At 49.4% G+C, this 27,565-nt stretch overlaps 1 protein-coding gene and 1 long non-coding RNA gene across 5 annotated transcripts; both read left to right on the top strand.

Annotated features, from left to right (window-relative positions):
• The first annotated feature begins 533 nt into the window (after positions 1-533).
• LOC109271799 (uncharacterized) lies at positions 534-3,549 on the top strand. 2 transcript variants are annotated; one of them, XR_002082118.2, is made up of 3 exons: positions 534-719; positions 1,284-1,428; positions 1,619-3,549. It is a non-coding gene; the product is annotated as an uncharacterized LOC109271799 (long non-coding RNA). The 2 variants fall into 2 exon arrangements; XR_002082117.2 differs by having other exon boundaries at positions 1,525-3,549.
• Positions 3,550-13,209: 9,660 nt separating this feature from the next.
• Positions 13,210-22,946, top strand: PI16 (peptidase inhibitor 16). 3 transcript variants are annotated; one of them, XM_019456968.2, is made up of 7 exons: positions 13,210-13,505; positions 17,619-17,840; positions 19,650-19,759; positions 20,030-20,118; positions 21,006-21,683; positions 21,895-22,034; positions 22,480-22,946. In XM_019456968.2, exons 1-6 carry the CDS (start codon positions 13,344-13,346, stop codon positions 22,014-22,016), a joined length of 1,383 nt encoding a protein of 460 aa, XP_019312513.2. In that variant the 5' UTR covers positions 13,210-13,343; the 3' UTR covers positions 22,017-22,034; positions 22,480-22,946. The 3 variants fall into 3 exon arrangements, with proteins under 3 accessions (XP_019312513.2, XP_019312512.2, XP_053761053.1); XM_019456967.2 differs by having other exon boundaries at positions 22,365-22,946; XM_053905078.1 differs by having other exon boundaries at positions 13,211-13,505; positions 21,895-22,946.
• The last annotated feature ends 4,619 nt before the right edge of the window (positions 22,947-27,565 follow it).

The following is a 27,565-nucleotide window of genomic DNA, read 5'->3' as shown; positions in this document are numbered from 1 at the left end:
ATCATGACCTGAGCCAAAGTCAGATGCTTAACAGACTGAGCCACCCAGGTGCCCTGGCCTTCATTTTGTTGAATCTCCCCAGAAATTCTCTGAGGTTCGTGTTATCTCATTTACGTACGCATGAAGTGAGGTTTGAGGGGTAAATGACTTGCCCAGCTAGTGAATGACAAGATTAGAGCCTGGGTGGCTCCGACCTGCTTCTGCCCTAACACGGGGGCGGGCACTATATTTAACATATCAGTCCTATCTGTAGAGGCAAGTTTTGAGACTGCCATTCTTATTTTTTTAATGTTTATTTTTGAGAGAGAGAGAGAGAGTGCATGCGTGTGCAAGTGGGGGAAGGGCAGAGAGAGAGGGAGACACAGAATCTGAAACAGGCTCCAGGCTCTGAGCTGTCAGCACAGAGCCTGACGCGGGGCTCGAACCCACAAGCTGTGAGATCATGACCTGAGCCGATGTCAGATGCCCAACTGACTGAGCCACCCAGGTACCCCTGCCATTATTTTTAAGTGAATTCGGTCATTCAGAGCAGAGAGAGAGGGAAAGAGAATCCCAAGCAGGCTCCGTGCTGTCATTGTGGAACCTGATGTGGGGCTCCATTCCAAAAACCACGAGATCATGACCTGAGCTGAAACCAAAAGTCAGACATTCAACCAACTGAGCCACCCAGGTGCCTCCTGGGCCCTGTCTTTCTGAAGGCAGGACCCAGAATCACAAAGGTAACTCATCGTATGAAGAAGGTGGGCTTCCCAGAGAGTCCTAGAGGTGCAGATACTGTGGGTTCTAGGTGATGAGGCCCGTGCCCTCAGGAATTCAGACCCACCAGCTCCCAGGAGCCAGGTGGCCCTTCCGTGGTGGCTCCCTTCCCCGGGGACACCCACACTCCCCACCATCTTAGGGGGAAGACTGAGGAGAAGGGTCCTCGAAACTGCTTCAGAAAGAAAGAACGCTACGGGTTTCCACACAGAGGTATCATTTTTAGTTTGTGGCAGAATGACGGGAAGGAGGTGTGAGGGCCCAGGATTTGGGGGTAAGGGGAGGCAAAGGCAGGAAGTTATTCCACAAGCTGGGAAAGTACGGGGGGATGAAATTGGCTTCCAGAGCTGCCCCCCACGCCACCCCACAAAAGCACCATAATGGCAGTAGAGACTTGACTTTGGATGGAGCCATTCCTGACTCAGTTCACTTCCCAACAGCACTAGGTAGAGGGGTCTTGGAGGGGCTCGGGTGAATCTGCCCGGGGGGTTCGTGACAAGCTGCAGATGTCACATCCCTTGCTTCAGGCTAAAGAGAGTGAGGAGCAAGATGAGGGAGACCAGAAGAGGGGCAACTCTTTGATTCAGGACCAGAAGGAGGAGAAGGAAAGGAGATAGCGTGTTGGCAGTTGCCCAAAACACGGGTCTGAAAAACCAGGACGGCGGTTTCCAGGTGAGCGGGTGGCTTGGGGTGCAGGGGGAGGGGCATATATCAGATTGGGTGTGAGGGAAGGAGGCCTGGCATCTTCTCTGTGATCCCCTTATTCAGGACCATCCATTTTCAGCATTTTGAGCAGGCTGGCTTTGACCCTTAGTACACGGTTCCCTGAAGCTCTTTGAGGCACGTGTGTGTCCTTTCAAAGGATCTGTGTCTTTCTCACCGACTGCTACCCCTGCTTTGGAGCCACTGGGATGGAACGAAGGTAAAGTTCTGCTCTTGCTGTACTGTCTGGTGGCTGGGACTATGAAAGCCATGCTCCCAGGGGAATTTCCATTCAGCACCAGGGACCTTTTGTTTTCATGCAGATAAGGAATGTGGCAACCAGCACCCGGAATTCTAATAAAAGAGCAAGCCAAGCTACACTGGTGAGAATGAGAACTAAAAAATAACATCCAAAATCTAAGAAAAAGAGGCGCCTGGGTGGCTCAAGTCAGTTCAGCATCCGACTTCAGCTCAGGTCATGATTTCATGGCTCGTCTGTTCGAGCCCCGTGTAGGGCCCTGTGCTGCCGGCTCGGAGCCTGGAGCCTGCTTTGGATTCTGTATCTCCCTCTCTCTCTGCCCCTCCCCAACTCACACTCCGTCACTCTCTCTCTCTCAAAAATAAAGAAACATTTAAAAAATTAAAACAAAACAAACAGTTATGTATAAAGATAAATAAGAAAAAGCCCCGTGCCCAAAGGTGAGTCGCTTGCAGCTGTCCCTGAGTCCCCCAGTGGTCTCACCGTGACACCTGACTGGGTAAGCTGCAGCGCGGTCCTTCTCCAGCATATTTTGCAAACACTGAAAATGGTAATCATAAAGATACAGAGCAAGCTGGAGAAATTATTTACAGCAAATTATCTGGGGGGAAACGTCAGGAGGCAACACTGTATGTGTGCTGTTGCGTTAAGGAAAGAGAAGGGAAACATACCAAGGCTCTGCTTCTCAAACCATCCCAGGTGAAGGACCAGTTTGTTTTTGTAAAATTTCCAGTCCACCACGAACCAACAGTTTGGTGAAATACCATAAAAACAAATGCCAAACACACATCTATCAAAGGACCGATACTTTTAAAAACTCTCAAAATCCAACAGTGAAAAAACCCAAACCAATCCAAGCTGGAAATGGGCATTGGACACGAACAGACCCTTTACCAAAGAGGATGGCAAGGAAGCACATAAAATCATGTTCGCTATCATTATCCACCAGGAAATGCAAATGAGGGGGCATCTGGGTGGCTCAGTCCGACTCTTAGTTTCAGCTCAGGTCATGATCTCACGGTTTGTAATTTCGAGCCCCAGGTCGGGCTCTGCTCGGATAGCACAGAGCCCGCTTGGGATTCTCTCTCTTCCGCTCTCTGCCCCTACCCGACTCGTGCTCTCTCTCTCTCTCTCACAAGTAATAAATAAATAAACTTTAAAAATTAAAAAAAAAAAAAAAAAGGAAATGCAAATGAGATCCTCACTGAGGCCTCACCAGCACCTACTGGAAATGGGTGCAGGGGTGTCCTAGGGCTGCATAACGAATCACCACAAACCGGGTGGCTGAAGACAACAGAAATGTATTCCCTCACAGTTCTGGAGGCTAGAAGTCTGAGATCAAAGTGTTGGCTGGGCTCCCTCTGAAGGCTCTAGGGAAGAATTCTTCCATGCTTTTCCAGCCTTTTGGGGCTGCTAACAATCCTTGTGTTCCCTGGCTTGTAGCTGTATCACTCTGCCTCTTTTGTCACATGGCTTTCTTCCCTGTGTTGTCTGTGCCTTGGCATGGCCTTCTTGGAAGGACACCAGTGACTGGATTTAGGGCACACCCTAATCCTGTATGACTGCTCCTTAATTTGATTATATCTGCAAAGACCTTATTTCCAGATAAGCTCACATTCACATTCACCCCCTCCTGGGGGTTAGGACCTGAACATATCTTTTAGGGGGGGCACGTTCAACTCACAACAGTGGCTAAAATAGAAAATAGAGTTAACTACAAATGCTGACAAGGATGTGAGGAGCTGGGTCCTTCATACACTGCAGCTTGAGAACAGTGTGAAAGGGTTTTTTAAATCATTTACTTATTTTTTAAAATTTTTTTAAAATTTATTTTTGAGTTTGGCGGGGGGACAGAAGAACTCACTACCTGAGCTGAAGTCAGACACTTAAACGACCGAGCCACCCAGGTGCCCAGTTTTTTTTAACGTTTATTTTGAGAGAAGGTGAGAGAAAGTGAGTCGTGGGGTTGGGACAGAGAGAGCGAGAGAATCCCAAGCAGGCTCCGCACTCAGCACAGAGCCCGACGCAGGCCCTGATCTCACCAACCGTGAGAGTCGAAATCAAGTGTCACAGTAAATGTGTACTTACCATAAGTCTCAGCGATCACGGCCTTGTACGTTTATCTCAAAGAAACGAAAACTCATGTTCACACAAAAATCTGTACACGATGCTCATAGCAGCCTTATTCATAATAACCAAAACATGGAAACAACTCAACTGTTTTTCAGCCAGTGAAAAGTTAAACCATGTACTTCTAGACCACAGACTACCGTTCAGCCATATGATGGAGCGAGCCATTGATACTTGCAACAATGTGGATGGATCCCAAAGGCATTGACGCTCAGTGATAAAGTCAATCTCCAAAGGCTACCTGCTATATGATTCCACTTACAAATTCTTAAAATGATAAAACTATAGCTACGGGGACATGTGGAGACCGTTGCCAGGGACAGCGTTAGAGGTGGCAGTGTGTGACTTTAGAGGGGTAGCGGGAGAGGGTTGCTTTAAATTCTGTCTTGGTTGTCGGGAGGTCTACACGATCTGAGATCAAGTTGCGCAGAACTACCCACACAGACACGTACACACATTCACAGATAAGTGACATCTGACTAAAGTCTGTAATTCAGTTAACTGTGCTGTACTAACATCAATTTCCTGGCTTTGATATAGTGCCACAGTTATAGAAGGTGTCACCATTAGGGGGAACTAGGCAAAGGATTCATGGAACTCTATGTTCTTGTTGTGACTCTTTTGAGTCTATGATTATTTCAAGATAATAATTATTAGAAAAATGAAATGGGGGCCCCTGGGGTGGCTCAGACAGAGAAGCACCTGAGTCTCGATATTGGCTCAGATCATGATCTCAAGGTTTGTGAGATCGAACCCCATGTTGGGCTCTGCGCTGACGTTGTGGAGCCTTGCTTGAGATTCCCTCTCTCTCCACCCCCACTCAAAATAAATAAATAAATAAATATTTTTTTAAAAAGAAAAATGAAATAAAAAAGATATACAAAATACAAGCCCCAATTTTTACTTTAGTTTTTTCCTTTTTTTTTAAATAGGCTTCACACATGGAGCCCAAAGAGGAGGTTGAACTCACAACCATGTGATCAAGACCTGAGCCAAGATCAAGGGTTGGACACTTAACCAAATGAGCCACCCACATGCCCCACAAGCCCCGATTTTTAAATCACAAATTCCAGGGGCGCCTAGGGGGCTCAGTCCATTAAGTGTCCAACTCTTGATTTAGGCTCGAGTCATGTTCTCATGGTTCGTGTGTTCAAGCCCCGCACTGGGCTCGGCGCTCCCCTTAGGGATCTCTCTCTCCCTCTCCCTCTGCCCCTCCCCCACGCAGCCTTACACGGTCTCGTTCTCAAAAATAAATAAATAAACTTCAAACAAAAAAAAAAAATCACAGATTCCACAGGCATAGAACAACTACACTGCTGTAGGAGCTTCTCAATGCTCACTCTTGTCTTCTGCACGTGTTGTGCTGACGAGCTGTAACGAACATCTGGCGCCATGGCATCAGGCCATGGACCACACTTTGAGTATCACCTGCTCAGAGATAAAACGAAAATACTAGAGATGGAATTTTTTCCCCCTCTTTGGCTTAACTTTTTCGTGGTGGAGTGACACCGCTATATGAAATGAAACTTGATTTAAAATATGTGTGGATAATAACCCCATAATAATAAAGAAATAATAATAAATGTATATTTATATACATTTCTACTTAGAAATAAATATATGTATAAATTTACATTAATGAAAAATTTTTTTGATTTATTTTATTTACTTATTTATTTAAAACACATAAGTGACTTGGGCTCTTTAGTTTTCCTTTTCACAAACAGCAGAACACTCCTTGGAAAAGAAATAGAAATCTAGAGGTTTTCCAAAGGTTAGCTCACAACTATTTTCTCTTTGGTAAAATAAGCCCAGGTGACAGGAGACACATAGACTTCCTTTCAAAACATACCAGACAACGGGGCGCCTGGGTGGCTCGGTTGGTTAAGCGTCCGGCTTTGGCTCAGGTCATGATTTCACGGTCCGAGGGTTTGAGCCCTGCATCGGGCTCTGTGCTGACAGCTCAGAGCCTGGAGCCTGTTTCAGATTCTGTGTCTCCCTCTCTCTGACCCTCCCCCATTCATGCTCTGTCTCAAAAATAAATAAACGTTAAAAAAAAAATTTTTTTTTAACATACCGGACAAGTGTTAGCCACCTACCGGGAAAGATTTCCTCCATCAAGTTTAGAACAGTGGAAACTCAATCAATTCCATAAAGAAGTCTAAATGATGCTATCTTAGAACAATATTCTTTGTATTTCTAATATTCCCTTGAGAAAGTGCTTTATATTCTGTTCACAAGTTAGCCATACAGAGCTAACAGTTTGGTATTTATTTATTTATTTTTTTAATATGAAATTTATTGTCAAATTGGGTTCCATACACCACCCAGTGCTCATCCCAACAGGTGCCCTCCTCAATGCCCATCACCCACCCTCCCCCCCTCCCACCCCCCATCAACCCTCAGTTTGTTCTCAGTTTTTAAGAGTCTCTTGTGCTTTGGCTCCCTCCCTCTTATATTAATGAAAACTTAAAAGCAATGAAGAAAATACGTATTTCCTCCCAATCATGGTTTATAGATAAAAACACAGCTGATGTACACCGCAGCCAATCCTCCACGTGCCTGATTCTGTCACCTCTCCCACCCCCTCTCCTTCCCTATCCACTTCCTGGAACTTCACCTCCTGTCTTCCACTCTGCTCTCCTGGCTGCTGGCCCTCAGCCTCTGACTCTCCTGCTCTCCCGCTCTTCAGCTCCCCCTAGCGGCAGGTCCCAGGCTCTGGTCCCGCCCCTCACTTGTAAGGACATTATCTCTCTGAGCAAGGTCCTTTGTGTGCGGTGATTTTGAGACCCACCTCAGAGCTGTCCTCTGAATAAATGAGATCGCCCACGTGGCAGGGACTCCGAGAACCACTTGGGAATGTGCACCTGCAGAATGGGCCTTTCGAGCGGCACGCCCTTGTCCCCAGACACTGAGACTGGCCGTGGTCAGCCTCCCAGCCCTTGTTCCCATCTCAACCTCCCCTCTCCAGCAAATCAGGCTCCTCTTTTTCTGTCCCCCTCGCCCCCCCTCACCCCCCCCGCAACTCACACCAGCGCCCCTGCCCCCGTGTCCTCCCCATGCAGCTGCTCAGGGGAAAAGGCAGGCTAGGCTGCTGTATTTTTTTTCCTGCTACAACTTGAGGCCCTGTTAATTCTCCCACCTGTAATAATAATAATAATAATAATAATAATAATAATAATAGATACTTTCATATTGGCTAACTCAATGAGCACTTAGAATGTGTGAGGCACTATCCTAAGCCCATGTATTAACTCACTTAATGCTGACAACCATCCTATGGGGTAGGTTCTGTTCTAAACCCAATATACAGATGAGGAAACTGAGGCTAACAAGCAGGGAAATAGCTTGCCCAAGGTCACCGACCTGGAAAACCCCACACTCTTACCCACAACACTATCCATGCTTCCTGGTGCATCTCCTGCGTCACGACAGTGGGGACTGGGTCTATCTTTCTCACGCAGCTCAGCACCTGGCACAGTGGGGAAACGCTGCAAATCTTTGTTGAATGAATGAATGAATGAATGACGAGTGAACGAATACAAAGCTGTTTTTCCCTGTCACACAGGGCAGCCCGAGTGTGGTGCCTGCTTCCACCCAGGCAGTGTCTGAGAACTGTGTCCTTCCCACTTCTGTCCAGCCCCTCCCAGACGGGGTCTTCAGCACTTTACTCCCTGGGAAGTTTTCTTCTAAGTCCCCTTATTTCTATCTCAAGCCCAAGCAGCTTTCATGGACTTGCCACATTCTCCTGTCCCTAGACGAAAGATACCATCTCACAGCTTTATCAGCTAAGCCCCTTGGGAGAGCTGCCTTTCGGGCTGGGCTGTGGTGGAATCTGGTGATTCATACCCTTCTCTCCTCCACTCCCTCCTCCTCCCGACAGACTGACCCACTTTCCTCAACTCTTCAAATTCTCACGCTCCACTCTACTTCCTAAACCTGGCTTCTCCTTTTTCCAGCAACCTATTTATTTCCTTAATCATCTTAAGCATAGCTATTTGAAAGTCTTCCAGACTGTTCTATTATCTCAAATTTGGGGGACAGAAACCCTCCCATTTGTGTTGCATGCTGCTGCTCACCATAGCTCAGTTCCCTGTGTGTTTTATAATTTCTGATTGTGCGCTAAAGTGGGGGTTTGTTTTCCCTCGTGGATGACGCAAGTGGCCTGGGTTGTGAAAGCTCCCTCCAGACATGATTTTCCCTTATTTCTGCTGAGACTACTCCCACCACTACCACCACTACTCAATATCCATCCTCCTTTGGACCAGTTTAAGAATTCCTAAGTTTTGGGGCACCTAAGTTAAGCGTTCGACTCTTGATTTTGGGTCACATCATGATCTCACGGGTTTGTGAGATTGAGCCCTGCATTGGGCTCTGTGCTGCTTAGGATTCTCTCTCTCTCTCTCTCTCTCTCTCTCTCTCTCTCCCCCTTCCCCTCACATGCACTCACACTCTCTTTCTTAAAATAAATAAATAAACTTTAAAAAATAGGGCACCTGGGTGGCTCAGTTGGTTAAGCGTCCGACTTCAGCTCAGGTCACGATCTCACGGTCTGTGAGTTCAAGCCCCCTGTGAGTTGGGCTCTGGGCTGATGGCTCAGAGCCTGGAGCCTGCTTCCGATTCTGTGTCTCCCTCTCTCTCTGCCCCTGCCCCGTTCATGCTCTGTCTCTCTCTGTCTCAAAAATAAATAAAAAACGTTTAAAAAAAATAAAAACTAAATAAATGAAATAAAATACCAAGTTTTGTTTGTGGTAAAATACACATAACATAACAAAGTTTACTCTTGCCCATTTTCATGTGTGCAGTTCAGTGGCATTAAAGCATATTCACACACTCTGCAACCATCACCACATCCAGTTTCAGAACCTTTTCATCTTGCCAAACTGAAACTGTATGCATTAAAAAAATAACTCTTCATTTCCCTCTCCTCCTGGCCGCTGGAAACTACTGTTCTACTTTCTGTCTCTATGAATTTGACTAGTCTATGTCCCTCATATAAGTGGAATCATACAATAGTTATCTTTTTGTGTCTGGCTTATTTCACTTAGCAGAATGTCTTCAAGGTTCATCCACTCCTTTTGTTTTTGTTTTTGTTTTTTAATTTTTTTTTTAACGTTTATTTATTTTTGAGACAGAGAGAGACAGAGCATGAACGGGGGAGGGGCAGAGAGAGGGGGACACAGAATCTGAAACAGGCTCCAGGCTCTGAGCTGTCAGCACAGAGCCCGACATGGAGCTCGAACCCACGGACCGTGAGATCATGACCTGAGCCGAAGTCGGACGCTTAACCGACCAAGCCACCCAGGCGCCCCTTTTGTTTTTTTTTTTTAAGTCGGCCCCACACCCAGCATGGAGCCCGACAAAGGGCTTGAACTCACGACTCTGAGATCAAGACCTGAGTTGAGATCGAGTCGGAGGCTTAGCTGACTGAGCCCCCAGGTGCCCAATAGATATCCTTCCTTTTTAAGGCTGGATAATATTTCATTGTATGTATATACCACATTTTGTTTATCGGTTGTTCTTTGATGGGCATGTGGGTTGTTTCCATCTTTTAACTGTCGTGAATAGCGTTGCTATGAACACTGATGTGCCAATATCTGTTCAAATCTCTGCTTTAAATTCTTTTGGATATATACTCAGAAGTGGAATTGTTGGATCATAATGTTATTCTGTTTCGTTTTTCTGGGTAACCACCATACTGTCTTCCACGTGGCTGCACCATTTTACATTGTCAGGAGCAATGCACAAGTGTTCCGATTTCACTATATCTTTGCCAGCACTTGGTATTTTCAGAGGAGTGTTGTTTTGTTGTTATAACAGCCATCCTAATGGGTGTGAAGTGATATCTCATTGTGTGTGTGTGTGTGTGTGTGTGTGTGTGTGTGTGTTTAAGTTTATTTAACTATTTATTTAGAGAGAGAAAGAGCGCAGGCATGCACACACAAGTGGGAAAGCAGCAGAGAGAGAATGGCAGAGAGAGAAATCCCAAGCAGGCTCTGTGCTGTCATCCCAAAGCCCGACGTGGGACTCCATCTCAAGAACCATGAGATCATGACCTTAGCCAAAACTAAGAGTTGGATGCTTAACCGACTGAGCCACCCGGGTGCCCCATCGTTGTGGTTTTGACTTGCATTTCCCTAATGACTAGACGTTGAGCATCTTTTCATGTGCTTTTGGCTCACCTGTATATCTTTGGAGAAATGTCTATTCAAATCCTATGTCCATTTTTTAATCAGAAATTTTGGGTTGCTTTGTTCTTGAATTGTAGGAGTTTTTTAATATATATTAATCCCTTATCAGGTATAAGATTTGATAATATTTCCTTCCTTTCCATGGGTTGCCTTTTCACTGTGTTTATTTAATTCTTTGAGATGAAATTCATCTATATTTTCTTTTGTTGCCTATATTTTGGTGTCACACCCTAAAAATCCTTGCCAAATCCAATGTCATGAAGTTTCCCCCCATGTTTTCTTCTCTTGTTTTGTAGTTTTAGCTCTTACGAGTAGGTGTTTGATCCATTTTGAGTTGATTATTTTTACTTTTGTATATGGGGCAAAGTAAGGGTCCAACGTCATTCTTTTTCATGTGGATATCCAGTTTTTCCCACACAACCTGTTGAAAAGACTATCCCTTCTCCATTAAATGGTCTTGGCATTCTTGTCAAAAATCATTTGATCATATATGCAAGAGTTTATTCTGGGATCTGTATTCTACTCCATTGGTCTACATGTCTGTGTTTATGCCAATGCCACACTGTTTTGATTACTGTAGCTTTGAAGTAAATTTAAAAATCAGGAAATGTGAGACCTCCAACTTTATGTTTTTCTTTTTCAAGATTGCTTTGGCTATTTGGAGTCCTTTGAGATTCCATATGATTTTAGAATCATATGGGGGATGGGTTTTTTTATTTCTGCAAATATCATCATTGGGATTTTGATAGGGATTGCACTCTATAAATTGCTTTTAGTATTAAAACTTATAATCCATGAACATGGGATATCTTTTCACCTATTCACGTCTTCTCTAATTTCTTTCAGCAATGTTTTATAGTTTTTGTTTGTTAGTTTTGTTTTGTTTTAGCGAGAAGGGGAAGAGAGAGCATGCACATGAGTGGGGGAGAGGAGCAGAGGGAAAGAGAGAGAGAATCTTAAGCAGGCTCCATGCTCAGTGCAGAGCCCGATGCAGGGCTCGAGCCCACAACCCTGGGATCATGACCTGAGCCGATATCAAGAGTCAGACACTTAACCAACTGAGCCACCTGGGCACCCCAGTGTTTTGTGGTTTTAAATGTACAAGTCTGGGGCGCCTGGGTGGCTCAGTCGGTTAAGGGGCCGACTTCGGCTCAGGTCATGATGTCGCGGTCCATGAGTTCTAGCCCCGCGTCGGGCTCTGTGCTGACAACTCAGAGCCTGGAGCCTGCTTCAGATTCTGTGTCTCCCTCTCTCTGACCCTCCCCTGTTCATGCTCTGTCTCTCCCTGTCTCAAAAATAAATAAACGTTAATTTAAAAAATAAATAAATAAATAAATAAATAAATGTACAAGTCTGTTGCCTCCTTGGTTAGGTTTACTCCTAATTTCATTCTATTTATTGTTATTATGAATGGAATTGTTTTCTTAATTTCCTTTTGGGTTATTCATTGTTAGTGTATAGAAATACCACTTGTTTTGTGTGTTGTTTTTGTATCTTACAGCTTTGCTGAGTTCCTAAATTAGTTCTAACAGGTACGTGTGTCTGTGTGTGTGATCCAAGTTGTGTTTGTTTTTGCTTTTGTTTTTACCCAGAGGCCTGAGCAGTAACAGGTTTTCTTGACATCTTCCAACGCCAGAGAGTAGACTTTTTCTAGGTGCCCATTCCCTGAGAGGGCAGCCTTTAAGAATCCCAGCTGAGGGGCGCCTGGGTGGCGCAGTCGGTTAAGCGTCCGACTTCAGCCAGGTCACGATCTCGCGGTCTGTGAGTTCGAGCCCCGCGTCAGGCTCTGGGCTGATGGCTCGGAGCCTAGAGCCTGTTTCCGATTCTGTGTCTCCCTCTCTCTCTGCCCCTCCCCCGTTCATGCTCTGTCTCTCTCTGTCCCAAAAATAAATAAATAAATAAATAAATAAATAAAAACGTTGAAAAAAAAAAAGAATCCCAGCTGAGGGGTACCTGGGTGGCCCAGTCAGTTAAGCGTCCAATTTCGGCTCAGGTCATGATCTCACGGCTTGTGAGTTTCAGCCCCGCACCCGGCTCTGTGCTGACAGCGCAGAGCCTGGAGCCCACTTTGAGTTCTGTGTCTCCCTCTCTCTCTGCCCCTCCGCCACTCGCACTCTGTCTCTCAAAAATAAATAAACATTAAAAATATTAAAAAAAAAAAAAAAAAAGAATCCCAGCTGAACTCAAGAGTACTGGTTCCAGATTCCTGCCTCAGGAAGGCCAAGACCTTGGTCCCTGCCCCTGCATGGTCATTACCATCAAAGTGCTTGGCCACCGGGCCCATTTCCCCTCCAATTCCCCACCCCCCCACCCCACCCTCCCCAACTCCTGCTGCATCAGCTCAGTCATGCCTCTGCTTTTCTGCTCTCTCTTGATTTCAAAAACAGACACATTGTATTTTCTCGATATTCAGAGCAGGAAAGGTCCCAACATCCTACTTCCAAATGAGCACCTCAAGCACATGCATTCAACAGGCACACAGAAGCCAACATTGCTCCCTAGTGAAAAGCGCAATTCCAGGATACAGCCAGAGTGGGAACACCTCAGTCTCTTCTCTCGTGGGCAGGAGTCCTGCCCACCGCCCCCCCACCCCACTCCCACCCCGCCATGGGGCTGGGGGCTGGCCAAGGCCGTGCCATATGAGTAATCGTTGGCTACGGTTACTGAGGGCTACTGTGTGCCAGATACTCTACTGGATGCTTCACATACATTTGATCTCATTTACTCCTCCTTCCAGCCCGATGAGGTAGGTACTATTACGGCCACTGATTCAATTGACAAAACTGCCAACAGTTCAGCTGGCAGAGGAGCAGAGTCAAGATTTAGGCTTCGGTTGGCCCGTTCCATATACCGAACACATCTTGGCTTCCTCCGTGCTCCCGTAAGTCAAATAGAGTTTCCTCATCTTCCCCAATCCTCAGGGACGGGGTCCGTGTGGTTTTCTTCCTCTTGCTTGTCCTCGGGCGCCCAGTGGGTGTGACTTGGGTTGCTCTATTTTGCCCCCCCCGGGGGGACCTTTCCACAACTCAGGAGGGACTGTGGACCGCACAGAGCTCTTGGCCTGAGCCCCGGTTACGGGAGAAAGGAGGCTGTTGCCAAGGACTCCGAGGGGACATAAATGCCGGGAGTGGACTCAACTCTGGTCAGGACCCAAGCACCCAGCCCTCCCAGAGACACTGTGTGAGCCGGGCCGGCCCTGCAGACAGCCCCTCCCGCTGCTCCAGCCAGGGTGGTGCTTGCGTGGGGAGGACTTTAAATCCGGCCGCCAGACCCCTGGCCGGGAGAGGCGGAGAGGACCGGCCACCATGCACAGCTCCGGCAGTCTGCTGCTGCTGCTGCTGCTGCTGCTGGCAGCCACCACGGGCCCCGCCGGCGCCCTCAGTGATGATGAGAAACGCGTGATGGTGGAGCTGCACAACCTCTACCGGGCCCAGGCGTCCCCACCCGCCGCTGACATGCTGCAAATGGTGAGTGCGGCTGGCGGGGCGGGGGGCGGCGCTCGCCTGCCCAGACCAAAGGGGCGCTGAGCCAGGACCCCCCCAATCCCTCCCACCCCTGGGTTGAAGCTCCCTCAGAGACTCATCTCTCTGGTCAGTGACAGAATTCCTGATACTATGCAATTCACAGGTCCCCAGAGGCAGCCCCATTATACAGATCAGGAAACTGAGGCTCAGTGGGGCTTGCGGGTCCCACAGCCGGTAGAGCCAGACCTGGGAGCCCCAGCTTCCCACTCCAGTGACTCCTTCCCAGCACTTCCTAAAATGCAGGTGCCCCTGATTGGGGGAACACAGGAAGTTCCTAATACAATGAGAGGAGGAACAAGGGCAGCAGGAAGGGCCCCAGCACCTAGGGAGGAGGGATGGTCTACGGAGGTGGGTGAGAACAGGAGCCAGAAGCGGTCCGGATCACACAGTTCAAATCCTGTCTCGGTCACGCAACAAGACCCGCGATTTGGGTCCCTTAAACTGGTAGGGACCCTCAGTTTTTCATCTGTAAAATGGGATCCTAATTAGAGCTACATATATATCAACATGGAGTGAATCTCACAGATATAACACTGGGGGGAGGATGAAATCTAAAATATATATATACATACAGTAGGACATACTTACAGAAGGTTTTAAACATGTAAAAAATACTATTGTATATTGGTGGGGACACATGCAAATATTGTCAGCATACAGGGACGTTCCTATAGATGATGGAAGCCAGATTTTGGGTGGCAGTAACCTCTGTCGAGAGGGAGAGTTATTTGATGGTAAGGTCAGGAGGCAGGGTGTTTATGCTCAAGATGAAAAAAGATAAAATCAGAAATTCACCCCCTTCCTGCCCTCTCTGAGGGCTGAACCGGCCGTCCTCTGGGCCAACCTGGAGGATTCCTGGGCAGTGTCCAGGGACGCCACAGTTAGTGGCCCAGAGCAAGGTCACACCTGGGGAAGAGAGCAGTGAGCCTGAGGGTCCGAGACTGGAGTTCTAATTCCTCCGTTCAATCTGGCGAAGTGATTCTGGACCGGTCCCTCTACCTTCAAAGGCTTCCATTTCCTGATCTATCACTTGGGACTGGCAATTCCTACCCTGAGGGTCAGATGGGGTGACGTATGACAGAGGTCAAGGAAGGCCTCTAGAAATGCACACAGCAGGACCATTCAACCCCTGTCGGCCTGGCAACCAGGAACTGCAGACGATAGATGAGGAGCACGGGAGGCTGGCACCTGCTCTGTCAGTAGCTCCCTGATTGAGGCCTGGAACTCATTGTTGAGCCTCAGTTTCTCCGTCTGTAGATCCCTGATGCCCTACAGTCTTGTTGGCTACCCAAGCCAGGAGCTGCTTTGCGGACAGAGGTGGACCTTGGGGTGGGGCCACATTCTGGAAAGCAGTTTGGATATTCAGGGGATACGGTGCTGTCTGGTGCGAAGTGATGGGAGGAGGGGATGGCCTGGGACACCGGGATAAATTTGGGACAAGGCTCAGGCTCGACCTCAGCATGCGGTATATACAGAAACTCTGGAAACAGATGGCCTGGTTCAAACCTTGATTCTGCCATGTATTAGCTGTGCGACCTTGGCCAAGTGCCTTAACCTCTCTGCGTCTCAGTTTCCTCATCTGTAAATTGAAGATGATGACTACATAGCAAGTCCCTTGTAAGACGGTTGCCAGGATCAAATGAGTGAATATTTATAAAGCACTTAGAACAGCGTGTGGCGCACAGTAAGGGCTCATAAGTGTTAGATTAACCAAAGAGGGAATGAATCCAGGATGACGCAGGTGGCAGTTATCATGGACGCCTTTCTCTCCCTGAGCATCCACATCTAATCATCACCGCTTTTACCTCCCAGAGGGTTCAATTTTCCTTGAACCCTACTTCCCCATCCTCATTCCTTCCTACAACCCTGATCCAGTGTTTCATTACTTCTCCCAAGGACTCCTAAAACAGTCTCGGCCTGCTCCCCCAGCCTCCGGCCTCTGCTTCCAGAATGAACAATCCAGCACATGGGCCTGACCTTGCTCAAAACCCTTCAATGGCTCCCACTGGCTCCTGACCGCCTCGGGATAGACCTCCAGCTCCTGAGAAGGCTCCCTCTGTGTGTCTGACCCCTGCTTACACCTCCAGCCTCCTCTCCTGCTCAGTTTTTCCCTCAGTAACCTGAACAGCTTCTCCTTCCCCAGCCAAAACGTTGTATCTCACCTTCATGCCTTTGCTCGTGCTGTGCCTCGGTTCAGATGTCTTTCCCCGTCCACCTGACCAATGCCTCAGTTTTATCACTTAGCTTAGTGTCTCCTCTAAATGGCCCTCTTTGGTGCCTCTATAGTACCCATTGCATATGTGTCATTTAGCACACGGTGGCCCAATCACCAGTTTATGACAATGTGAACTTGGGCTTCTAGGTCCTTGCTCTCACCTCCAGGCTGGTACAGTGCCCAACACTGTGTGTTGAATGAGTGGATGAATGAACGGACTTGCTTTCAGATGGTGACCATGTGGCCAATGTGGGTGGGTGCCGTGACTCTCAAATACCCACGGGGGTCTCTGGAAGACTGAGAAGACCTGAGACCCACAGGAACGACTCTACTGGCAGAACTCCACGCAGCCAGCCCGAACAGGAATCACAGCCGGGCTCAGTAGGGAGACCGCTTTTCAGCAGGGTCTGTCTCAGTCATCAACAGTTGACACATGCGTATCGAGCACCTGCTATGAGCCAGCACTGTGCCAGACACTGGGGTGACATACCCTGAAGGAGGTCGCAGTTTAGTCTGGAGCCCCGCACATCATCCCAGACACCCAGATCCAGGTTCCCCGTACCTTGCCCTTTCCCTCTCCCTACCCGCCCTTACTTACTCCCAGAGTCTGAAGATGCTCCGGGACCAGTGATTTGGGACAAAAACACCCAGGGAGGGAAAGGGATTCACCCATAGTCACAAAGTGGGGGGGGGTCCCAGTCCAGTGTGACCACCCCTCCTCCCCCCCGCCCCGCAGGCAGCTGCTCCTGAGAACCTTGTGTGGGTGAGGAGCCCCATCCCCCCCTCCTCTCAGGGTCGCCCAAGCTCTTGACACTTTACAGGCCGTCTGGCTCCCACAGCTGGCTGGGCCCCCAGAGGGTGGAACAGGAGTTGCCGCCAGGCCATCCATTTCTAGGAGAGGCCAAAGACAAAGTTTAATGGGATCCAGGCCTTCCTCCTCAATCCTTTGTTAATCCGTCTTCCCACCCACACTGGGCCTGTCCTCCTGGCTGGGGACCCAGAGAACTCAGAGGTCCCTTAACCTAAAATGCCCCCTCCCGCTGCCTCACCTGAAGTCCCGCCTGAAGGACGGGACGTTGGGATCTGACAGCTCCTTGAGACACCAAGGCTCTGAAACTAGGCCTCTCCGTAAGGGTCACACAGGGACACTTAATTTTCTTGGGGAAAGGGGTTGTCAGTTGACGAGAGTTGAGAGCACCTGGGAATAGCACTTGGGAGGGAAGCCTGGAGCTGGTAAAGCCATGGAGGCTGGGCGACCCCAAGGGGAGAGTGGGACCTGAGAGGGGAGTATCATATCTATGGTGGGAGGGTGAGGGGTTGGGAGGGGCTGGATCAACAGTGCAGCCCTTGAACATCTCACTGGACGTTCTGTGGTCTTCAGAGCAGGCAGACAGTCCTGGGAGGTAGGCAGGACACAGCTGCCACCTTTCACACAGGAGGATATTAATATTAATTAATAACAACAGTGTCACAAACACCATCTCATTTATTCCTCCCAAAGCACCACGAGACTTCAGAAAGGTCAGGCACTCTGTCTAAAATCACACAGCTGGTAAATGGTCCCAAGCTTAGCTCACTCCATGGCCTGGGGTGGCACCCTCCCATCCCCCACCCCCACCCCCACAGAAGCCCGCCAGGAGCACAGACCTGTTCCTGATCTTGGCCAAGAGTCACCCTGGAGGAGGGGAGGGTCTCCGGCCCCCAGAGGCCCCCAGGACACCTTCAACCTTCTTCTCTGATTCCCAGAATTGTGGGTATCCTCACCTCTCTCTCCCGCAACCCTCTCCCACCTCCACCGAGCCCAAGGCGTTCCTCACCTCCCTCTCCGACCTGCCCCGCAGAGGTGGGACGAGGAGCTGGCCGCCTTCGCCAAGGCCTACGCGCAGAAGTGCGTGTGGGGCCACAACAAGGAGCGCGGGCGGCGCGGGGAGAACCTGTTTGCCATCACGGACGAGGGCTTGGACGTGCCGCTGGCCATGGAGGAGTGGCACCACGAGCGCGAACACTACAACCTCAGCGCAGCCACCTGCGACCAGGGCCAGATGTGCGGCCACTACACGCAGGTGCGAAGCCGCGGGGCTGGTGGGCGGGGGCGGGCCACAAGAGCACTGGGCGGGGCTACATGACTAGTGGGCGGGGCTTACGAGCAGCGGGCGGGGCGGGGCGGGGCAGAGGCCACCTGTCCCTTCACCGCCTGGGAGTCCGCTTCTTAAACTGCCTAAACCATTTTCAGTTGACTCCAAAACCCACTAGTCGTTTGAAAATCTATGTGGCCCCTCCCGTCCTCCTCGGACTGAGGGGACCTAAGTTAAGTATCGCAGAGCCAGTTTCGTGGACGGTAATTATTCTAGGCAATCCTGACCGACGTCTAAGCGGTCCTGTCCGACCTAAGTTAGGCAGGGCTGCTTGTGCCCGCGGTCTTCTGTCTCATTGTCCCTCTTCTGTCATTTCTCATAGCGTCTAAGTTGCTGCTTCTACTCTGCCAGGGACCGATAAAGCAAATAGACTATCGTGTTCTTCTGCTTTTGAAAACTATGTGTAAATGAGAGCAAATCGTCACTGAGCGAAGGTTCCAGGGAGACTCCGAGAGCATTTCCTGCTCCTCACAGTCACATTTTGCTTACGTCAGGGTTCTCACTGCACTTTGAAAGTTGGAGTTTGCAGATAAGAGGTGTTGGGTGGGGGTACTGTAGGGGTGTGTGTATGGGTGTGTAGAGGAATTAACATTAGTGTTCTTGAGTTCTTATTTTCTCCACCCAATCCTCATTGTTCAAACAATACCATGACAATTTTTTTTTTTTTTAATAAACATCTTCCCACCCATATCCACTAATTCCACTTTCCAGGGCTTCTTTTGAGTGGTATTTTTAGTGCTACTCTTTAGGGAAGGGAATCCTAGTATCATCCACCCAGATGGAGAGGTTGTAAGTGCCCAGCAACCCCCCCTGGTTCCCTTCCCTCTGTCCCCTGCAATTTCTCACACTTCCCTTACCCCCAGCATGAGCGCGCGCGCGTGCGCGCGCGGGATCTTCCTGCAAGGATTACCATCAGTGCCCAGCGGGAGTGGGGCTGCTCCACCTCCAGCCCCATGTTCTCCAGGGCTGAGTGCACATGAACTCTGGGGTCATTTCTGCTTGGGAGATGCTCCATACTGGTACCTTCAGCTGACTTAAGTAGAACAATCCCAATCCTGGGGTTGTGTGTAGGATAATAGCCAGAGCTAGATCTCAGAGCAAAAACTGGCCTCCATTTGAGCGACTCCCGAGCAGAGTGGGCCTAGAAACAAGGGGAGGCTGCTGGTCTCGGCCCATGGCAGTGCCCGAAAGTTTTGAATTTAAAAATTTTATACTTAAGACAGAATTCCTTCTAGCAGGTAGGGGGCCCAGACTTAGAAACAGCAGAGCAGATCCCTGCCTACTTGTGATTTGGGGGAAGCTCTGCTTCCAAAATGGCTTCTTCTGTTTCTTGGATTTTGCTTGTTACTGATATCCAAGATTCTCCCATTTGAGATTCATTCCTTTGCATGTACCCTGTTTAAAATGCACAGGAAATTGCAAAAAAAAAAAAAAATGCACAAGAAGAATTTATGAGGGTATATACAAAGGGAAAGTTTTCAGAGAGGCCTGTCCAAACAATGTGTGTGGTTGGCAGGGGGAACTAGATTGTTCAGGACAAATTCCACACCACCGCCCCCCCCCCCCTCCCCGCCCAGCAAAATCCGTTTAGAGTTTTGTCCTGAAGCTGCATGTCCTCAGACTTGGATCTCACAGGTTGTAGGGATCCTCTTCTCCCCACCCATAGAAGACTGGTGTAGAGACACTAGCTAGGGACAATCCCACCCAGACTAAACTGTTGAGTTTGCCCTCCTTCAGGTGGTCTGGGCCAAGACAGAGAGGATTGGCTGTGGCTCCCACTTCTGTGAGAAGCTCCAGGGTGTTGAGGAGACCAATATCCATTTGCTGGTTTGCAACTATGAGCCTCCGTGAGTGCCCAGGGAGTCCTGGGGGTAGGGGATGAGCAGGGCCAAGGGGAGGGTTGAGTTGGCAGTCTAAGAAAGTGGGAGGGGGCCAATCTGGGGCCCTTGGGGGAGCTGTGAGGGCACCGATGGGAGTCTGCTCTCATTGACCCAGCAAGTTAGTTGGGAGCAAGTAAGACCCAGGGGTACTACCGGCCTAGGTGTGTGTATGAGGGATAAGGACAGGGGTTTGTAGGGACCGCCCCCCGCGCCCAGCACAGTCCTCGCCTCCCGCAGGGGGAACGTGAAGGGAAAGAGGCCCTACCAGGAAGGGACTCCGTGCTCCCTGTGTCCCTCCGGCTACCGCTGCGAGAACTCCCTCTGTGGTGAGTTGGGGGTGGAGTGGGGAGGAGAAAGAAGGGGAGGGAAGGGATGCCTACAGGACGGTCCTAGAGCCTCCCGGGACTTCCAAGAGGTGCACGGTCAGGGGGAGGGGCCTGGCGGGATGCGACCTCCGGGGGCCCTTGGCGGGCCCACCCTATGCGGGTTCCCAAGCCCAATTCGCCTTCCTTGCTCAGCCACTTTGGCCCCCTGTCATTCAAAGTGACCGGTTTTCAACCCCCCAAGTGGAGGGTAGGGGAGAGTCCGGCGGCTCCCGAGCGCCGGGCGAGGTGGGCGTGACCAGAGGGAAATGTTCCCCCCATGTGGGCGGAGCCTGGAGGTGGGCGTGGACTTGAAGGGACCCGGCCTGCGTCGGGCACAGGCACCTAGCTGGAGAGTCCCCTGAAAAAGTGATTGTGTGAGCGCAGAGAGGATTTGGAGGAGGAGGATGGAGAAGCCACTGTTACAACGTCATAATAAGACAACAAGGTTATAAAAAAGTATCATTTAGGGGCCTGGGTGGCTCCGTCGGTTAAGTGTCCGACTTCGGCTCAGGTCATGATCTCTCAGTTTGTGAAATCGAGCCCCGCCTCGGGCTCTGTGCTGACAGCTCAGAGCCTGGAGCCTGCTTCTGGTGCTGTGTCTCCCTCTCTCTCTACCCCTCCCCCGCTCAAGCTCTGTCTCTCTGTCTCTGAAAAATGAATAAAACTTAAAAAAATTTAAAAATATTTTTTAAATAAGTATCATTTATTATGAATGAAGGACATAGTCGCTGGAGAGGATGTGTTTGTGTGTCATCGTCAGACATTTGGTCGCCTCATCTTGGTTGCCGGGGGGCTCCGGACACGGGGTCCTGCCACAGCACTAATGCCAAAGCCTTGTTTCTTATCAGAACTCATCAGAGACCCGGAGGAGGCTCAGGATTTGCCTTACCTGGTAACTGAGGCCCCATCTTCCCTGGCAACGGAAGCTTCAAGTTCTAGGAAAAGCGGTATCCCTTCTTCCCTGGCAACGGAAAATCCGTCCTCCTTGGTAACAGAGGTCTCGGGCCCCCTGGCAACCAAGGCTCTTCCGGCTGTAGAAACCAAGGCCCCGTCTCCCTTAGCAACGGAAGATTCCCCCTCCATGGCAACAGAGGCTCCACCTTCCTTAACAACTGAGGTCCCTTCCTTTTTGGCAACTCACAGCCCCTTTGCCTTGGATGAGGGGCCAGCAACCTTCCCCAAATCGACCAATGATCCCATCTCCCAATTGTCAGACAAAGAGGCCAGCAGGACAAGAATGCCCCCCAAGGCCCCAGAGAGTTCTCTGCACCCCAAGATGTTCTTGACAGGGACACGGGAGCCACAACCCCACTCCCCGAAAGCAGGCAAGGCCGAGGCCAAGTTGTCTCCTTCCAGTGAGGTCTTGGCCTCAGTTTCTCCGGTCCAGGACAAGACAGGTGGGCTGCCGGCCACATTGAACCACGTGGGGCACACCTCCTCCAAGTCCCTGTCTAACTCCCCCAATACCTCTGCCACCTCTAATGCCGTGGGTGGGCGAACCCTGGCCCTGCAGTCATCTTTGCCAGGTAAGACCTGTAGTGTTCGTCCCACTTCCCCGTCTTCCTCTAGAATGTCGGCGCCCTGCCCCCAGCATGGGTGTTATAGCCATAGCGGGGCATGCACCCTCTGAGTCAGAGCTTCCTCCCTGGCTGCTGGGCCCCCGCTTGCATGCCTGGCAGGGAGGGTGGGAGGTCGGGCAGAGCTGTCTCCAGGCTGAGGCCCTCTCCCTCCCCACAGGCGCAGAGGGCCCTGAAAAGCCTAGCGTCAAGTCAGGGCTGAAGTCGGGCCCTGGTCACATCTGGGGCCCCCTTCTGGGGCTGCTGCTCCTGCCTCTGCTGGTGCTGGCTGGAATCTTCTGAAGGGGTCATCACTCAAAGGCAAGGCCTGGTGGGGGGACCCTGGCCTCGTGCCCGCTCCAGATGGTCTTTCTCCAAGCAAGAGGCCACAGTTTCCTGGGAAGGTCCTGCTCTGTGGCCCAGTAGCCGCCCCCCGGCCCCCCAGCCTTGACCCCAACTTCTGGCCAGACGCCAAGCCAGTAACCTTGTGCTCTCGGGAGGCCTAAGGCCAACTCCTGGCTCTGCCCCAGGAGTGCCTCTGCCTCTGTGGGGGTCTCCCCTTAGCTAGCTGCAGACCGTGCTGGGCAGTGTTCCTGCGGCCACTTGTGCCCATTCTCCCGTTGTCCTGTGGTCACGTTTCTGCTCTTCCAGGGACAGAAGATATCGGTGCTTCCCAGAGACCCCTTGACCCCTCCTAGTCCCCTGGCTTCTTCTTTAAGCCATCTGAGTCTGAGACTGTTTCCAGGAAGACCTTCTGCCTTCCCAGGGTGAAGAGATCAGCTGTCCTCCTGCCATCTCCCCCACCCTGTCCCCCGCCCCCAAACAAGATGCTTCTTGGCTGAAGGCCTTCTGGAAGGGAAAGGCTGCAGGGCACGCCTCATCCACAGATGCCTTTGGGGTGCGAGGCCTGGTTGGCTATGAGTTCAGGTTGCCACCTATGACTGCACCCTCTGCCTGGACCCCTCCTGCCCCTCCCACCTCAATCCTGGGTCTGGGTGGGGGTTCAAGAGAGATCCCTGCCCACCGGCCCTGCCAGAACTGTCTGCCTCTGCAGGTAGGGGGTTCTTCCTGAGTGCCCCCTCCCCCTACTTGCTGGTGTAGCCCCGGAGGGGGGTTTGTGAGGGGCAGATGAAGGACAAGCCCCACCTGAATGGGGTTCTATGGGGGGGGGCAGGCAGGGACCAGGGAAGGGAAGCAGCCCCTGACTCCTGAATAAAAGCCTGTGTAAGAATACCGAGTGTCTGTGCTTGTGAGGGGTGGAGGGCAAAAGGAGGGCTCTCTGAGAGGCCCTGAGGAGGTTCCCCTCCCAACCACTGGCAACGGTTCCTTCTCCCACACCTCCTGTCCCCACACACGCCATCCAGTCCTTCGGGGCGTCTTTCTTTTCCTTCCTAAAAACCGTCCCCCTCCACAACTCACATCTTCAGGCAGCCCGCGGGAAGGAGAAAGGGCCAAGGGGCTGGATCCCCCAGCTCCAGGGGTCACCAGTGGAGGCTAGTTGGGTTTTAGACCCAGAAGCAAGGAGTGGCATACAACCTCTTTGCAGGGTGCTGCCGCCCAGGCCCGTCTGGCACACAAGATCGGAAGGCTTTGCCAGCCCTCGGTGCCTGGAGGAATCCCGAGAAAGGGTTCTGGAGTCTCAGCCACATTCCCCCAGGGGACAACGGCAGGACTGTGCAGAGCGCTGTCCGGCAGGAAAGCGCAAATGTGGGGGGGTGGGGGGGTGCGGCTAGCAGCAGGTGACAGGGCAGCTTGGGATCAAGCAGGGGCTGGTGGGGAGGGGGAGAGCGCCTGTCTGGAGTGTGAGCAGTTAAAACAGGAAGCATACAAGTCAGGCTGTGTGGTGACTGTAAATATATATTATATAGTCGTATTTATGTGTATGTGTACATGTATATATGATACAATATATTGAGATATCTTAAAGATATAAATTAAGACATAACTCATATGGGGCGCCTGGGTGACTCCGTCAGTTGAGCGAGCGTCTTGACTCTTGATTTTGGCTCAGGTCATGATCCCAGGGTCAGGGGATCAAGTCTCGCATCAGGCTCCGTGCTGAGTGTGGAGCCTGCTTGGGATTTTCTCTCCCCCGTCCCTCTCCGTCGCGTGTGTTCTAAAATAACTATATATAACTCATATAAAATTCACCCATTTAAAGTGACCGCTCAGTGGTTTTTACTCACAGGGTGGTGCAACCATCAGAACATTTTAGAACGTTCTCATCACCCCAAAAAGAAGCCCCACACCCCAGATCCTAAGCCACCACTAATCCACTGTCTCTGGATTGGTCTGTTCTGACATTTGGTGTAACTGGAATCACACACAGGTGGCCTTTTTTTGGTCTGGCTTCTTTCACGTAACACATTTTCAAGATTTATCCATGTGGTGGCATGAAGCAGTTACTTCATTCCTTTTTATCACCCAGTGATATCCCCTAGAACAGAACACCTTTTATTTATCCATTTGTCAGTTGGTGGACATTTGGGTTGTTTCCAGTTTGGGGCTATTTTGATGTTGCTATCAACATGCGTGTAGAAGTTTTTGTGTGGATGTATGTTCTCATTTCTCTTGGGTATCTATCTAGGAGCAGTATCGTATGGTAGGTAACTGCGGGTCACGTGGTCACTCTAACTTTTTTTAGGAACTGCCGGATAGCTTTCCCAAGCGGCCACACCATTTCACATTTGCATCAGCAACAAGGGTTTCCATTTCTCCACGTCTTTGCCAACACTTATCTTTTTAAAATTATAGCAATCCTAGTGAGTGTGAAGCAGTATCTTATTGTGGTTTTGATTTTCATTTCTCTGATGGCTAATAATGCCAAGCATCTTTCCAGGTGCTTATTGGCCATTTAGCTCTGGAGAGAGGTCTATTCAAGTCTTTATTATTGAGTTGTAGAAATTCTTTTTTTTTAATTTTTTTTCAACGTTTATTTATTTTTTTTTTTTGAGACAGAGACAGAGCATGAGCGGGGGAGGGTCAGAAAGAGAGGGAGACACAGAATCTGAAACAGGCTCCAGGCTCCGAGCTATCAGCACAGAGCCTGACGCGGGGCTCGAACTCACAGACCTGAGCCGAAGTCGGACGCTCAACCGACTAAGCCACCCAGGCGCCCCAATTCTTTTTTTTTTTTTATGTTTACTTATTTTTGAGAGAGAGAGAGAGGGAGAGAGCTGCACGTGGGTGAGCCGGAGAGAGGCAGAGACAGAGAATCCCAAGAAGGCTCTGCAGTCAGCACAGAGCCCTAGGTGGGCCTCGAACTCACAAACCATGAGGTCACATGCTCAACCGACTGAGCCACCAGAATGCCCCTATTGGAATTACACAGTCTAGATAAGTCCCTTACCAGATATACAATTTTATTTTATTTTATTTTTTTTTATTTTTCCAGATATACAATTTTAAAACATTCTCTCTCATTCTGTGAGTTGTCTTTTCAATTTTTCTTTAGGATGTTCTTTGAACACAAGTTTTTATTGTGATGATATCCAATTTATCTTTTTTTTTTCTTTTGTTGCTGTTTTTTGGTGTTATATTTGAGAAATCATTACCTAATCCATGGTCACAAAGATTTATGCCTATGTCTTTTTCTAAGAGTTTTATAGTTTCAATTTTTTAAAAAAAATTTTTGTTTTTAACGTTTATTGATTTTTGAGATAGAGACAGAGCATGAATGGGGGAGGGTCAGAGAGAGGGAGACACAGAATCTGAAACAGGCTCCAGGTTCTGAGCTGTCAGCACAGGGCCCGACGCGGGGCTCGAACTCAGGGACCGCGAGATCATGACCTGAGCCAAAGTCGGGCGCTTAACCGACTGAGCCACCCAGGCGCCCCTATAGTTTCAATTCTTATATTTAAGCCTTTGATCCATTTTGAGTTAATTTTTCTATGTGGTGTGAGGTGGGAGTCCAACTTCGTTCTCATGCATGTGAACATCCGGTTGTCCAAGCACTTTTCGTGGAAGACGATTCTTCTTCCGTTTAATTGTCTTGTTGCCTTTGTCCAAAACCAACTGACCTTAAATGTAAATGTTTATTTCTGGACCCTCGATTCTATTCCATTGATCTATATGTCTCTCTTATGCCAGCACCACACTATCTTGGTTACCATAGCTTTGTAGTAAGTTTTGAAACTGCAAAATGAGCCCTCCAATTTTGTTCTTTTTCAAGACTGCTTAGGCTATTCTAGATCCCTTGAATTTCCACATGAATTTTAGTTTCGGCTTGTCAAATTTCTGCAAAGAAGTCGTCTGAGATTTTGATAGGGATTGTGTAATCTGCCATCTAAAGTTTTCCAATCCATGAACATGGGCTGTCTTTCCACTTAAGGTCTTTACTTTTGTTCAACAATGTTCTGTAATTTTCAAAGTATAAATTGTACGGTTTTTTGGTAAAACTTATTCATAAGCATTTTATTATTTTTGATGCTATTATAAATGAAATTGTTTATTAATTTCATTCTCACTTTCTTCAACTGTGTGTGTAAAGGAGTATGAGTGATTTTTGTGTATCAATTTTATAACCTGTACCCTTGCTGAATTATGTTATTTCTATGTGTTTAAACACTGAAGTGTTTATATGTATTTTTGGTGGATTCTTTAGGATTTTCTATGTACGAGATCATGTTGTCTATAGACATAGTTTTACTTCTTTCTTTCTAACCCAAATAACTTTATTTTTTAAAGTTTATTTTGAGAGAGAGAGAGAGAGAGAGAGAGAGAGAGAGAGAGAGAGAGAGAAAGAGCACTTGAGGTTGAGAGGGGCAGAGAGAGGGAAAGCAAGAATCCCAAGCAGGCTCCATGCTGTCAGCGCAGAGCCCGACACAGGGCTCATGAATTGTGAGATCGTGGCCTGAGCTGAAATCAAGAGTTGGACACTGAACCACCCAAGTGCCCCCCAGATAACTTTTAATTCACTTTCCTGCTTGCCCTGGCTGGACCCTCCAGTACAATGTTGAGTAATGGCAAGACAGACATCCTTGTCTTTCCCGAGCGTCGAGGGAAAACGTTAGGTTTCTCACCATTCAGTCTAATGTCAGTGATGGGTTTTTCATAGATGCCATTTATCAGGGTGAGGAAGTTCTACGGTTTTTGAATGTTTTTGTCATGACAGGAAGTTTGACTGGCACTCTGCGGCCTCCAGGCCTCTGCGGGGTGGGGAGTACTCTGCTCCAGCACTATGCTGCACGGCCCCAGGCATCTGGGGACCGGTAAAGCAACGAGGGCTCTGGTAGGACCCAGCACAGGCCACCACTACCAACTCAGGCCTTTTGGGAGGCCTAGCAGAGGACTTCCCGGTTTTGTCCTTCAGAATTAGGTTTCCCAGGAGGAGAGGATGGAGACTAACTCCCTGTCACCCCTCCTCTCGCTGACAGCCCAGCTGTGCCCCAATCCAACCCAATCTCCTTTCTCAGCTAAAAACCTGGTCGCACTTTAGTTTCCAGGACGGACAGGGAAATACCAGGGGCTCGGATGGTGGGTGAGACGTTAGCCTTCAAACACGGAACAGAGTAAACAAAGTTAACATACAGAACACCTACATCTGAATACTGACCTGAAAAACAGGAGGGGCAGAACCTGTACTTTGCTCACCTAAAACCTGAGACCGAGCATCCAAGGGGGATTTTCTTGCTGTTTCTGGGTGCAGAAGACAGCCTGGGAAATGTAGTCCGGACCCTGAAATGCCCAAGTCCAAGCGCCCCTAAATCCACAGGGGCCTTAGGAAGTAATCAATGCAAACACAGGAGCTGAAGGTGAAGCAACAGGAAGAAAAGTCACCCCGCGACAGTGGTCAGTGCCATGGGGGGAAACCACACCGGGCTGGAGACAGGTGACGTGCCACAAGGCAGACG

Source organism: Panthera pardus, unplaced genomic scaffold (genome assembly GCF_024362965.1).
Source record: "Panthera pardus isolate Hobbes unplaced genomic scaffold, ASM2436296v1 HiC_scaffold_17, whole genome shotgun sequence".
Classification (NCBI taxonomy): domain Eukaryota; kingdom Metazoa; phylum Chordata; class Mammalia; order Carnivora; family Felidae; genus Panthera; species Panthera pardus.
This window is presented reverse-complemented; position numbering and strand designations above follow the sequence as displayed.

Bases quoted from the DNA above. Each gene is read 5' to 3' on its own strand.
- PI16 (XM_019456968.2), top strand. From the start codon at position 13,344: ATGCACAGCTCCGGCAGTCTGCTGCTGCTGCTGCTGCTGCTGCTGGCA. The intron at 19,760-20,029 runs GTGAGTGCCCAG...CGCCTCCCGCAG, and splicing joins GTTTGCAACTATGAGCCTCC to GGGGAACGTGAAGGGAAAGA. The intron at 20,119-21,005 runs GTGAGTTGGGGG...GTTTCTTATCAG, and splicing joins CTGCGAGAACTCCCTCTGTG to AACTCATCAGAGACCCGGAG.